We start from the raw sequence: 14,578 nt of genomic DNA, 5'->3' as shown, positions 1-14,578 counted from the left end.
TTGGTTCGCATTCATACTGCTCTCTTTGGTCAAGCGGACCAAACTGTCTGAACACCTATAACCTCTGCCCGCTAGGGGCGCTGTCGCCACAAACAAACGGCGACAATGAAGAAAAGAAGGCGTAGAAGAAGACGAAACTCCTTTCTGCCTGTCTTTTCTTCCACATAAACAATGAAAAAACACAGAATTTACACTGTCTTGTGGTTTCTGCTCTTGCATTTCGGCATTATGAGCAGCCGGCAAGGTGGTGAGCTGTCCAGCATGTCGTCCTTTACACAAGATGAATAAATCAGCACAGACTACAACGCGTTGCCATGGATACCCAGACGCCAAGGGAGGTACCGACATGTATTTGAGTGTATTAAATCACATACAAATCCGTATATCATTATGGTTTATGCCTCATCCTGCCTTTGGTTTACAAGTTGGTCTGCTTTGCGTTCACACCTCCAGCCAACCGCACCAGGGTTCGTTAGGGAGCGTACCGAGACCCCTGTTTCAAGCAGTCCAGAGTCCACTTGTTTGGTCCGCAAGTTCAGTTCGTGTGAGCGTTCACATCACTCGAAATGAACCGGACTATCCAGGGAAACGGACCAGAGTTCGGTTAAAGCGGACCAAACAGCTCTGGTGTGAACGCACACTTATACTACTGCCTAAAAATTACAATGTGCTAAAGTCACACAGATGAACATGCTGTTACGTGTTTCCTTCCTGGTTACAGACTGATTTAGGGGTCAACTGGCAGGTTTTTAAAGGGCTGATACTGATTTGGGATGTACGGTAGTATTGGCATGATGGTTTTGGCAAATATGAAACTTTCTATTGATATTTGCAGCCAATATATAAGCAGTATATACGTATATATATGTATTGGCCTTAAATATCCATAATACGGTGCATTGAGAAAGTAGTCAGAACCCCTTTGCTGTTATCACGTTTGTTATGTTACAGCCTGATGCTACAGTTAAAAAAAAAAACAAAAAAACATTTTTATTCTCGTTAATCTGCACTCAGTACCCCATCATGAACCAGTGAAAACAGAATTTTAGAAAATTTTGCACATTCATTAAATACATAAAACTGGAATATCACATTGTCATGAGTATTCAGACCCTTTGCAAACACTTGACATTTAGCTCAGGCTCCTCCCATTTCTCTGGATCTTTTGCTCTGATGTTTCTTCACCTTGATTGGAGTCCGCCTGTGGTAAGTTAAATTGATGTGATAGACGTGATTTGGAAGGCAAACACCTCTCTAAAGAAAGCTGACAATGCAAATCAGAGCAAACACCAAGCTTTGAGGTTAAAGGAACTGCCTGTAGAGCTCAGAGACAGGATTGTTGACAGGCCCAGATCTGGGGAAGGCTACAAAAAAGTTTCCCAAGAGCACAGTGGCCTCCATAATTCTCAAATGGACAACGTTTGGCACAACCAGGACTCTTCAGAGAGCTGGTTTTGAAAAACAGTGAACAGGGTCTGAGAAGTTCCTGAATGCACTGTATGAAAACTGCTTTGTTTTCTTTTGCAATGGACATTTTGAGAAAAAAAAAAAATACAATTGAGATTTTCTCCTGAGCCATATGTTGTTGAAAAACTTCATAGCATTATGGTAAACATTAGAAAGGCATGCTGTTTGTCTCTTGCAGTGACAGATGGCAGATCGAGTGAAAAGCTCATGAAAAAATCACTCTAAACATGATTATCCTCTCCAGTCAAGTGAAAGATGAAACACATCGGGTGTCAGCAGTGAGGAAGAGGAGGAGGAGGAGGAGGAGGAGGAGTAGGAGGCCAAAGGTCGTAACATCCTCTATGCAACTGAAACCACAAGGTTTATGTGAAAAGCGAACAGCTTAATTTAGATCATGCAGTGCCACTAACTTGTTACTTTCCTGACTTAACCGTCAGAGCTGCTGAAGCTCTCTGCGTCTAATCTCAAGGACCAGATGTGCTGACAGTAACTGATAGGAGCTGTGACACGGTGGGCGTGGGCTCAGCATGCTGGTAGTCCCCTTCATTGTGGAGATGGAGGTTTTATTGGCACTTACAGAAAGCTTCCTGTGTTCCTACAGCTTTTTGCAGCTGGTAGAAACAGACTTTTAACCCTCAATTTGTAGCTACTTTTTTGTGTTCTTTGAGCTAGATAGAGAAAAGGTCTCCTCTGTTGTAAAGCTGCTGCTTTGAAATTCTTTAAAGTGTGACAGCAGTGTTAAAAGTGCTTTTTCTTCCTTTGCTCTCAGTGGCATGTTGTGATTTCCTGATCAACTGACCTGCTTTTTTACATCTGACTTTCTTCACTTGATAGTGAGAACTTTTGCAACATCCGTAGCTGGCTCTGTGTTCAGTCTGAGTGTTTGAACTCAAAGCTGTGATCTTTTCCACACCCAGTTACCCTCTGTGTTTCACTTTTGAATGCTGTCAAGCAGAAAATGGCTTGTTACAGAGAGATTCTGTCAGCAGGGAAGCAGAGTCCTTCGAGTTTTGTAGTTTGACTCATTTATTAGAGTTTTATGTTTGTCATCGATGGGCCACTGACTTTATCTTTGTTTAGTTTAAAGCTTGTGGTGAGCCTTTTATTTAGGTGTGAATATCACATGTTGCATAACATATCATATTAAAAATTAAGTCCTATCTATGAAGCCATAATTTCTTTATTAATTTACTGCAGAGCCCATTTTTTAAATATACCAAAATATTGTGTGTCAGACCAACTCTCAGATTGCTTTTTATTTGTAATAGTAGCATGTTTCACAGTCAGTAAATGGGAAGTCTTTGAAATCTGTCACATTTAGTCTTCTCACAGCTGTCTAAATATGGGACTATTTCTATCTCTTTGAAAAAATAGGTTGTTTTTTTCAGTGGGTCAAAAGAAAACCCCATCTTACCATAAAAATATGATCACACCCATGTTTAAGCACCCGCCTAAATTCCTGAATGTATGCTCTGCTGGATTTTTTTAGCCAGTGGTGTTTGACTTTTTTAGGATATGTTTCACAGTAGAACATACAGTTACAGTGAAAACAGATATCTACAAAGTAATGTCAATTAAATAAAAAATGTAATGTAAAATAAGTGACTGCATGAATATTCGCCCCTTTCAAGTCAGTATTTAGTAGATGCACCTTTGGCTGCAAAAACAGCTCTGAGTCTGTGTGGATATAGTGCCGTGAAAAAGTATTTGCCCCCTTTCTGATTCCTGAGATTTTTGCATATTTATCTTGTATAACTGCTTTTGAATTGCTCTGCACCCACATGATATGATACCTTGACTCTTTTCCTAAAGTATCAATATTTTGTCTCACATATAATCAGCAGCCTTCAACAAAAAGGTTGCCTGAAAGTCAAAATCCTGAGTAGAAAGCTTTATAATTATTAGGAGTTTTGTTGTTGGAAGGGTTAGATAATAAAGTGGTGGTTGAGCAAAAGTAAGAAACTTTTTACTGAATGAATCAGTTTGAAAATTTAAGAGTTAAGAGCCATACTTTTACCACTTGTACTGCCCAACTTTTTCCAAAACCTGTAGCTAATAATCATGATTTACTCGTGCACCTTGTTCCTCTGAATGGGAGATCATCACGTCCACAGGCGCCTGCTGTCAGAGCTGAGTTTTTATTAGCTGCTGCCATTATGCTTGAGCTGAGAGCCACATTCCTGCTCACAGACACACGGGGAGAGCCGACAGAGGAGGGGGGGGCTTTAAAGGTTTATGATGGGGCAGAGGTCTTACACATTCCCCCTGAAGGGAGGTGTGGGTGCGTTTGTGGACTGTAACAAAGCGTACTCGAAGAAAACACACGTCAGCATGTGGTATGGTCGTTCAACCTGGAGGCGATTGACCCCAGGGAAAGTTCTGTGTGTTTTCAGTTACAGGAGGTCACCTGGTTCAGTAACATCAGCATTGATTATTTTTTTCTTCTTTTTAAAATAAAATTGTCAAAGTCTTTTCTTGAACATGTATGATGTGTTTTTAGGATTGGTGTCTTATGTCCTCTCCTGTCCTCTCCAGTGCTGTACAAACACACCCACAGTGTTTATTAAGCAGACACACACAGAGTTTTAAATCTCATAATTACCAGCTTGATTGATTTTGAGAAGCCTGTTTGTTTTAATAATGATTGACACGTACACGCAAGGCTGGGATGTCTGTCAGCACACGGCATGTTTGTGCACTAACACATGGTTCTGTAGCATCTGCTTTTCTCTGATCAGCATGGCGCTATGCTTGTCGGTCATCGATTTTGTCCTGCAGACAGACTGTTGTTGAAAGCAGATGGATAAATAAACATGACAGATGGGAGCAGACGTACAGGCAGAGCAAGAATGACTGACAAATTTAGTGTGTAAGACAAAAGATGGACAAGAGAGGAGAGGATAGAGAGATGTGCTGCACATGTGCTACAGTAAGAAGATTTATGGAAATATTGATATAACACATTTGTTTTTCAGTTTCTTTACAATTACAAAAAGTATACAGATTTCTAGGAATTCAGTTATTCGTTTGCATTGGATCAAATAGAGTCAAACTAAGTGCAAACACACTGTTTTTTTTTTTTGGACACTTTGAAGAATAAGCCTTAAATGAGATCATGGCATCAGCTCTCTTACTGAGGCTCAAATCACTCCATTTTTACACTAACATCTCAGTCGAAACGGCAGTGAAATAGTCAATATTACTGTCCTTTAAAATTTGTTTTTTTGCCTTTTTCAAGTCAATATTTGATCTAATTTATTTGATATATTTACAATACAAAAAAATGTCTACTGTGAAAATCAATGAAGCTCCCTTTTACGAATCTCACACAATGAGGTTGAAGTCAAAACTGCTGTCAGTGAAAATCAAACACACACCCACAGCATCACCAGCAAACACAACCAGCAGCTAAACAATAACAAATATTTCATCAGCTAGTGATGGGGATTCCAGCTCTTTCCAAATTTCCAAAATCTATCAGGCATGGTGGCTTATGGGTCATTGAAAGTAGAAAACAGTAAATTGAATCCCAAACTTCTGTCTCCCTGCTCTGGCACAGAGCTAGGCAGCTGCACTCGTGTGTATTTTAATCCATTTTTCACTTGTCTTTAGTCCGGGATGATTAAAAGATGCTGGCTGTGACTGTCTCTCTACAAGCAGCCGCAGTTCTATCTTTCCTGTCATCATTTAAGATTTATGTACATTTCCTTTTATTGCTGTGACACAGTATGATTACTGCTAATGGTTGGAGATTGATTTACTCTTGCATGTATACACCTCAGTTGTAAAAATGGATTTGGCCCTTTCTGAGCATGCTCCACAATTTCTGCGTCGTGCTTAGACTCAGACGTCAAACAGCATAAATGCACAGAAGAAGAACTTGATGTCTGCCTACTTGAATCATTTCCTCATTTCAGTATGTGCACATGAGACAAACATCTCTAAACACACTCCTGCCTTGATGTCACGCTAACTTGTATGAGGTCAGGGGTCCCATGTGAGACACAATGAGGCGTCTCAGCGTAATTTCCTCTCTGTGCAGTGTATACAGTTGTTAAGGTGTACATGTAAACAAACACACATGTTTGCAGACTGGACTTCAGGACCCTCTTTGACGTAATGCATTCCCTGCTCCACACAAAAATGCACCACATATAAATGCGTGAGCTCTCTCAGTCTACCCTCTTAGTCCACTCCCAAAACCATCCGAAGGCCAGGGGCACATTCCTCAGCTGTGTTCCCACTGAGATGTAAAGGTGTGTGTGGGTTTGTGAATGTCCTTGGTAAACTCGGTGAAGGAGCCGGCCTTTAAGAAGTAGGTAGGTCAACAGTTACTCTGTTGGTTTGTTAATCTAACAGAGTATAAATGATGAGGAAATTTATCAGTGCATTTGATAAGTGAAGAACAGAGAGAATCAGTTAGGTATTGTGATAGCAAGTAACAAAAGTAGTGTAATCTGGCAGTTATTCCCTTTGAAATGGTACAAAATGTTTGCGCAAATATCAAATAAATGTTCTTTATTGCCTTGTAAAAAGGTGTTTGTCAAGATAGACAAAGGTGAATACAATTACACAGTTGCCAAAAGAAGTAGTAAGGCTAGGCTGTTTCCTTGTCTGGTTTCAAAGAGTGGTGCAACATAGGTCTCATGATTTGCCTCAAGTGATGTCACTTAAGTCTGTGCCAGTCGTTCCAGCAGACTACCAGTCTTGAAACTAAGCAAAACGTTATAATAATAAGAATTCTGCTTAAAGGGATATTTCACGTTTTTTGAAGTTGGGTGGTATGAGGTGCTTGGCTATAGTGGCATTAGCCTCCAGTGATTTCCATGTAATTTAATCCTGTTGTTGTTACGCGCTCGGAGAGAGCTGGTGCATAGGGGCTGTAGATGGGAACGTGTTGTCCGCGTAAATTAATGAGTTTTACGAATAAATGGGCCAAGAAAATATGTTGGAAAAAGGTGACCATCATAAGCTTACCTGGATGACAAATTTCCATTTGGCCCTTCAAGTGGGAGCTGTTTTTCCAATTTATCTTCGGAAAGTTGAAGAAGGTCGGCAAAACGCCAGCGTTTAGGCAGGGAATTCTAGATGGAGATGTGATGCAGACTGCAGGCGTCTGTGAGCCGCTATCCTCTGATTCAATAATGTCCTGAAGAAGTGTCGCAACTAAGTCCCACTTATGACAACAGTAGCTCTCTGAATGGGTTGGCATGGATTCGCATTTTCCACACCTACACCAGGTAACTCGGGATCTCTCCTGCTCTAAACTTTCAAATGAAGGTTCTCTGGTCTCTCTTTCAGCCTGCTGTACAAGTCAGGTCTGTATCCATCTGTCTAATTTCTTCTTCAGTGTACTCCGGTTCATACAGATATCCTCTTGTATCCAGAGTAAACGGCACATCATCATCACTCATGTCGAAATCGCTCGTTATCTTTGTTTTAGCTTGATGAGGTGTTATTATTCCTAAAGAATTTCGCAGACCCACACAGCTGACCGGCGGATGTGTGAGTAGTAAACAGTGTTCGGAGGCGGAAGGATACAAAATGGCAGAAGCTGCATCGTAAATTAGTGCCTGACACAGAGGGGATTTTTTGGGAGAAATTAAGTGCTGTGTATGTTTTTGACACAGCGCACAGGCGAGCCAACATATTTTCTTGGCCCATTTATTAATAAAACTTGTTAATTTACGCGGACAACACATTCTCATCTACAGCCGCTATGCGCCAGCTCTCTCCGAGCTTGTAATAACAACAGGATCAAATTACACAGAAATCACTGGAGGCTAATGCTACAGCTATAGCCAAGCACCTCACACCACCCAACTTCAAAAAACCTGAAATATCCCTTTAAGGCTAGCAGATTGAGGCTATATATTAGGTGCCAGCATTCTCACTCATTGGTGTTTTGTGCCCTCAACTTTGCCTGGAAGGCAGCAGCTGCCTAAAAGACACATCCCACCTTCCAACAGCCTTCCAATCAGGTGAAGTCATAACCTCAACCTATTATTCAATCACCAGTCACCGTTGTGTCGAGTGAGCCAGCTTGCAGAGACTACTATACTAGCCTGTTTGCTAGCTTCCTTGTTGGGCAAGCATTTATTAAGTTCGGGAAGAATAAGTGTAAAAGTCCAAAAATTTTAGCTTCTAGTGTGTTTGGCTAGCATTCCCTTCCTAACTGGTTGCTATCTATCTTGGGTTGTGTTTTTGTTAGGATAATTTTTTCTTTTTTTTTTCCTGTTTTAAAGACAATCATGAACAAAGTGAAATCTCTTGGTTTCAGCCATATACAGGTTTTTCTTTTATTTGCAGTTTAGTATAAAACACCCACTTTCCAAATGCTTACGTAATGTCTACACTGAGCATTTCTTAAACCATGCCTTAAGATCCTTGGCCAGCATTATTTTATACAAAATGTCTCCTTAACTTTCATGCATTTGAAGCCAGCAATGTTTATTGAATCATTTAGGGCCTTTTCTTGAACAATGTTGGCAGCAACAAAGCTAACTTAGCCTAGTAGCTCTATGCACTTCCAAAGTCGAGCCACTTCTAGAGAAAATCATCCCAAAGTGTGGAGGCTGAGTGTGTTGGTGCAGGAGGGGGGGCGACTAGCAGAAAGCTGAGATGTTCGCAGGGAAGTGAAAGCGTCTGGTGTCTCTGTTTTCTGTTGAGGCTTGTTAACTAACTGACTGATGGTTTGATGGCAGAAGGAGACGTCCTGTTGACTCACACTGTGGGTTACTCTGGTTTGGGGGGGGGGGGGCAGTTCTGTTTGACAAAGTCACACACCCTCATAGTTTTAGGGACTGAGAAGAGCTAGAGACTGTGCTTTGAGTTTGGTCCGCTCTGTTTATTCAGATGTTTTCCCACAGCCCCTGTAAAGCGTGGAGGCATTAGACCCCACCATGCTGTTTAGTCTGCCGTGTATTATCGGGTCAATGGGTGGACATTTCTACGTACATACGTAGATACGCAATGGTATCTCCTCCATTCCTCACCATGAAATATTACTGCCCAGACAAGTTTTCTCATACTTGTGTCAACTTTTACACTGAGTTATGGTGCCGTTGTTCCATTACATGTGTTTTTTTTTTTTTTGTTTTTGTTTCATTTTTACTCAAAGAATGATGGTGTTGAGGGGCAATGATCCCAGGTGTTATGCAGATAAACCACTGTGGTTCAGAAGACAAAAAATGTTCTTTGATATTTGGTTTGGGACAAATACAAATAATGATACATCTCTAATCAATGGCGTTATCAACGAGGACTTGTATCATTAACCTCCTGAGATCCTCCATGTACATATGAGGACATAGTTACATCTTAGCGTTCCTATTACATTGTTGTAAATTCTGATGTTAGAATTTTTTCTCAATAACTGTTAAGAATTTCCTTAAAAGATTCAGAAATTTGCTTGAACTCAGGGAACTTTACTCTGAAACTTTCAGGAATTTCTTGAAAATTTTTTTGGGGTATGTTTTTATATCTTAAAGTGTTTGATCAGTATTTTTTTCTGGTACCTGAAATTTTAAAATACTTTCAGAGGAAGTTGTGGCATTTTTTTTTTTTTTGTATTTTTGTATTTTTGGGGGGATTTGATTTGAAATTTTTGCAGGGAATTTACACCGGAAATTGTTTGGTATTGGGGGAATTCATTTGCAAATTTTCGAAGGAATTTTAATAAAATTAGTAATTTTTGGGGCAGTTTGATTTGAAATTTTGGGTGGCATTTGCATTGATATATTTGGGAATTTGCTTGAAAATTTGGGGGATATTATATATCTTATAGTGCTTAATCAGGTTTTTTTGAAGGGGGAAGGACATCTCTGTAAATTTAATTTCAGGGATTTTTTTTTTTTTTTGAGGGGGGAGGGGGGTATGATCAGAAATTTGAGCAGGGAATTTCCATCGAAATTTTCCTTTTTTTTTTTTGGAAAATGTTTGGATGTTTGGATTTTTCATGGGATTTTGAGAAAATTTAATTTACATATTTCAGGGGGAATTTGCTTTGACACTTTTGGGAATTGGCTTGAAAATTTTCAGGAATTATTAGTGGAATTTTTATTTAAAATTTTCTCCTTTTTTCCAGTAAAGACGTTATGAAAATTTTCAGGAAATATTTAAGGACATTTTGGGTTTATTTTAAGTGATTTTTAAACATTTTAAGAACTTTCATTTGGTATCTTTTGGAATGTCTTGGAAATTCTGGGGAATCTGTGGGCTTTTTTATTTTATTTATCCTTTTAATTTTTTTTAAAGAAATCTCTAATAATATCAAAGGAAATTTTCCAAGATCTCCAGAACTTTTAGTGGAAATTTTGTTCTGACTTGGCCTTAACAAGTTCTTGTGGTCCATCATCGGGAAAAAACAAACTTCCAAAAAGTAAAGGAATGTTATTTTTTTATGTTGTACAATGAGACATGCCTATTATCTTCATATGCAGACATTTTTGGTGAAAACTACCTCATGGTCAAAGACAAAGCTTAGATTTTATACTTATTACATCCCATTTATCCAAAATAAGTGGGGGAAGCTAAAAATAAAGTCCAAGAAAAGCTCGGGTTTTGGGGGGTTAAGGAGGGTATCAGTGTCAATCTTTAATCTCCATCTCTTATTGCAAACAGCATGTAATCTAATCTAATCTAATCTAATCTAATCTAATCTAATCTAATCTAATCTGTTCTAATCTAATGAGACTGTAGCTGTCAATGCAAAATTTACACATCAGATAATTGTGCAGCTTGGATACCAACAGTTTTACTGTTTTTTCTGTGTTTTAAGTCCCAGATTGACTGGAATCAGCCTTGCTCTGACATTCTCAGCTCTGCATGTGAGGTTTTGCCTGCATTCTCACATCATTGTCACATTAACCCATATTATCCAATCAGTCAGCATTCACAACATTCTGTCCCTTTAACAAAAACAAACATATGGTGTTTTTTTGTTCCTTGTTTTCACTCTGCTTGTTCTGGAAAGCATCAGAACACCCAGAGTGACTCAAACACAATCCATCCATGTTTACGTTCAGTTCCCTTTATTACTCAGGATTTCTAGGAATCCAGTGTCTGTGTGTGTCCTTGTGTAGCCGCACTGATACTTGTAGGTTCTTGTGGTTCTTCTTTTCCCCAGTTGCTCAGAGAGGGTGGGGAGTTTCCTGTTTTGTCTTTATATGTTAGTTAGTCAACATTTTAATTGCTGTGCAGTGAGTCTTTACATTTTGGTTGCAGAACAGGGTGGAAGAGTTTGGATGGTTGAGGGAAAATGACGAACAGGAAGCACAATAAACAGATTTTTAAGCCCACTTCTTATTTGGGGAAATCCTAGCATGGTATTCAGTATGTAGATTTATATTGGTTGTTTGATTTTAATAATTTCCATGTTTAGTTCATATAAATGAGGCATTTTGTCCATACATTGTTTATATCACATAGCCACACACATTATCTTCTCTGTTTATGCTTTCTCGCATGTAAGTTGTTCAAAAAGCTTTCAAGTGAAGTGGAACCCTTTTCACTTATAGGCCTTACTTAACTTTTATGTGAGAAAGAAATGTCATAAAAAGAGTCACATAAACGCAAAAAGCAATCATTTTATATGCCTACTCACAATCATGTATCCTAAATTTAATATTTTATTTTTCTATCTTTCAGGCCAGGAACAAGGAGACGGGAGTTTTGGCTGCAGCCAAACAGATTGAAACAAAATCCGAGGAGGAGCTGGAGGACTACATGGTTGAAATCGACATCCTGGCTAAATGTGACCACCGCTACATTGTCAAGCTGCTTGATGCATTTTACCATGACAACACGTTGTGGGTAGGTACCACAAACATCTGGTCAGAGTAAAACCCAGACTTCACAATGCTTTTCTTTCTTTTTCATCCTCTCTTTACTGAACGCTAGTGAACAAGCCCCCTACAAACCATAGAAAACACCATACAACTGTTTGTGTATTTTAAACTAATTAAAAACAATGAGGAAAAAAGGTATACGAGCAAAACTGGAAAACTTGGTCCATGTGCTTAAACGAACAGATGCAATGCTACTGGTAATGCATTATGTCCCTAAAAGACATTATCTTTAGTTTACAACATCACAGGATGTATTGTGAGGTTTTCTTTGCATCTTTCCAAACAGAACAAGACGATCAGCTACAACAGAACTTATAGCCAAATGTTTGGACAAGCTTGTGAGACCTTTCGAGTTATCACTGCCTTGTTATTGAATGCAACAAAATCTCAACTTCTCCATATAAAGTGTCAGTTGAGAAACAAAGATAAGAAAAGAGAAACGATTGCTTAAATGGAGACGACATAAACCCCCAGGGATGACATAATACACCAGAAATGAGTTGATCCTCACCCTGATGTTACAGCAAAACCCAGGATTGATTTCAGTTCAACGTTTCCTCCTCTCCTGTTATTTTTCCTCTCCACACTGGGTCAAGTGTAAACTTTTCAACTCCCTCTGTAATCTCTCATTTAGTCTGGCCAAGTAAAATAATAGTGACCTCATGCTGGGGCTCGACCTTAAATTTCTGAGGAATTACAGCAGGGATTTTACTAAAGATAGTTGTATGAGTGTTTTCTCTTCCCCTCTGCTTGTCATTCGAGTGTAAACATAAGATTTTGATCTAGTGGTGTCTTTTAATTCAGGGATATCATTAGGAATAAGTGAATTAAGTTCACTTTCCCTCTACTTCCTAGTGTTTTTTTTATCTTTAGTTATGAAAATGAGAACTAGTGCTGCAAGCAGCACTGAGGGGCCCTTGCACCCCGATGCACGTCAGGGATGTGAGACCACATAGGTCCTCCCAGAGCTGTCATTGAATAAAAAATAATGAGCATATTGCACTTTTTATATGAGGTAGCACTGGCCTTCAGCAGTAGGTGGCAGTATGACAAAGCAAGATGGTCATACATAGAAATGATCAGGCCGGGACGGATATGTCTATCAGGTGAAATTAATTGATTCTTACAGAAGGTGGCACTACAGCAAAACCATGAAATTAATGTTTGAATGTGTAGAGTGGCAGACCTTCATTATACATGTGACATATGAAGCAAATCAGATGTTTAATATTAGAGTTATACCAACTTCCTGTGAGTTGGTGAGATATCGAAATGCCACCAGTGAGGTAACCTTCAGTGACACATGTTTGTGTTGTGGAGCAGTATTCAGGACTACAGCTCAAAATCTTAGCTTGATAGCTTCAGCGCAATAAAAGGAATAAACAAATGGTCCATTATTGTCACTTCCTGTTGCCAGTAGGGGGTGCTTTGATGAAATGTTTGAATGTAGGCATGCTCTGTGTGATACTGTTGATCTTGCTTAAGAGCAAAGAATAATCTTTCCAAAAGTTATTATAGATCAAAGTCATTTTGCACCCTAAAAAGGTCTTATTTTGAAACTAAGGGGAAGCCAGTGGACTTCCTGTTGGGATTTTGGTATGGGCCCAAGACAGTTTTCTGTAGGTGTCATGACAATCCCTATGCAGGCCAAAAATCATAAGGCTAGGTTAAATGGTGTGCAGGGGCTGATTGTTTGAAGTGATGCAGGAGGAAAAAATGATAATTCAAACATTGGGGCCAGATTGTGGCCCTGTCTGCTGAAGCTTTTGATAAGTAAAGATCTCAGACCTGTCTAGAATAAGCAAAAATAATTCTGTAGTCCATTAGATGACATCCTCAGGACTAGTTCATTAAAATTTGCAGCCTGTAAAATGTTAAAAAATTGTAAAATTTTTCCTTAATAATGCCACTTCCTGTACATATCTTTAAAAGACAGTGTATTACTTTTAAATGATTCATGTGTATCAATTTTCATAGATGTAGTTAAACTACTGTATGTTGAGGGGCCCAAAAAAAAAGATAGTCAGACCCCTGTGCATAAAAGCACTAGAATACTTACATTCACCAGAATTGAAGCATCTGTAAAATTTGGTGAGTTTTGGGGTATGTTAAGGACTCCAAATGAGCAATTTATTTGCTAGAATACTAATCAAAGATAAGACTTTATTTAGCTTCAATAGGGTCTTCACTCTGAGGTCCGTGCTCAGGCCCTAATTATTAAGTATGTTGTTTATTTTTGGAACACTTATGCATTTGCTGCAAGTATATGCTACAGAAAACACTGACAAAACAGTACACAGTCAGGTGCTAGTGATAGTGAAAGTAGTCCTCCGACAAAAGCAGGTCACATTGAAGTTGGTTGAATGCTGAGAAATCATATATGTCTTAAATCCTCCTCCTTGTGGTTCTAAATGTTTCTCACAAAAAATGCCAGTGACACATTTGAGGACTGATCTTACTCAGTCCCACTTTTTAAAAATCTTTTCACATTTCACAGGCTGAGGGTTTTTAATGTGAAGCTTCAGTATGGTGTTCAGCCTGCATTAGCAGTAACATGATACAGTTGTTACATGTTGTTAAGAGAACAAACAGTCAGGGAGTTATCAATAAGATTAGACTACACTATATACATTGTTTGCTAATACGGGAATCATGTTAAGCTAATGAAAACAAATCCTGCATGGGAATGGAGAAAATCACTGCATGCACAGATAGCCATGGTGTAAACACGCTGTATGGATATGTAGAAACATTGTAACCTTATATGGTATGTGAATAGGTTTGGTGTAAATCTTAAGCATTATAACCTTAAACTCAAGAAAACATAAGCAAAACTTTAATGACATGTCCTGAACCTGGGGTCTTTGCTTCTACACACACAGACATAAAGCCAAAGCCCCACAGCAGAGTTAGCCATGGTTTATTTGCCCATAGCTTGAATTCCTTGGTCCAGAAAGTGAAGGCTCAGCCATCAATCAATGCCACAGACTGTAACACTGCATTAGTATGTGGCTGTAAGTTGCATGTACAAATTTTCCATACTGCATCGTTGTAACCACTTGCTTCCTGTGTATGTGGGGCTTTAGAATGTCAGTATTTGGCTTTACTCCCTCACTTCCTATTGTATAACTAGATTTCACTCATATTTACCGTATTTAGGGTTATCACAACACCAGAATTGGACCGTGAATACCACATTATCATGTTTTATAAGGTTGATACTAGAATTCTCAGTGTCTTTTTTTTTTAACTGAGTAAAAATC

The 14,578-nt window shown here is 39.0% G+C and overlaps 1 protein-coding gene across 1 annotated transcript in view; it reads left to right on the top strand.

Annotated features, from left to right (window-relative positions):
* Positions 1 to 14,578, top strand: part of stk10 (serine/threonine kinase 10) — a 68,099-nt gene that overhangs the window by 8,832 nt on the left and 44,689 nt on the right. Inside the window, exon 2 of the mRNA XM_041801328.1 lies at positions 11,116 to 11,280. Coding sequence (XP_041657262.1) covers positions 11,116 to 11,280 — 165 coding nt within the window. The remainder of the gene's footprint in view (positions 1 to 11,115; positions 11,281 to 14,578) is intronic.

This window comes from Cheilinus undulatus, linkage group 12, assembly GCF_018320785.1.
Source record: "Cheilinus undulatus linkage group 12, ASM1832078v1, whole genome shotgun sequence".
Classification (NCBI taxonomy): Eukaryota; Metazoa; Chordata; class Actinopteri; order Labriformes; family Labridae; genus Cheilinus; species Cheilinus undulatus.
The sequence above is the reverse complement of the archived record's forward strand: the minus strand, read 5'-3'. Positions and strand labels throughout refer to the sequence as shown.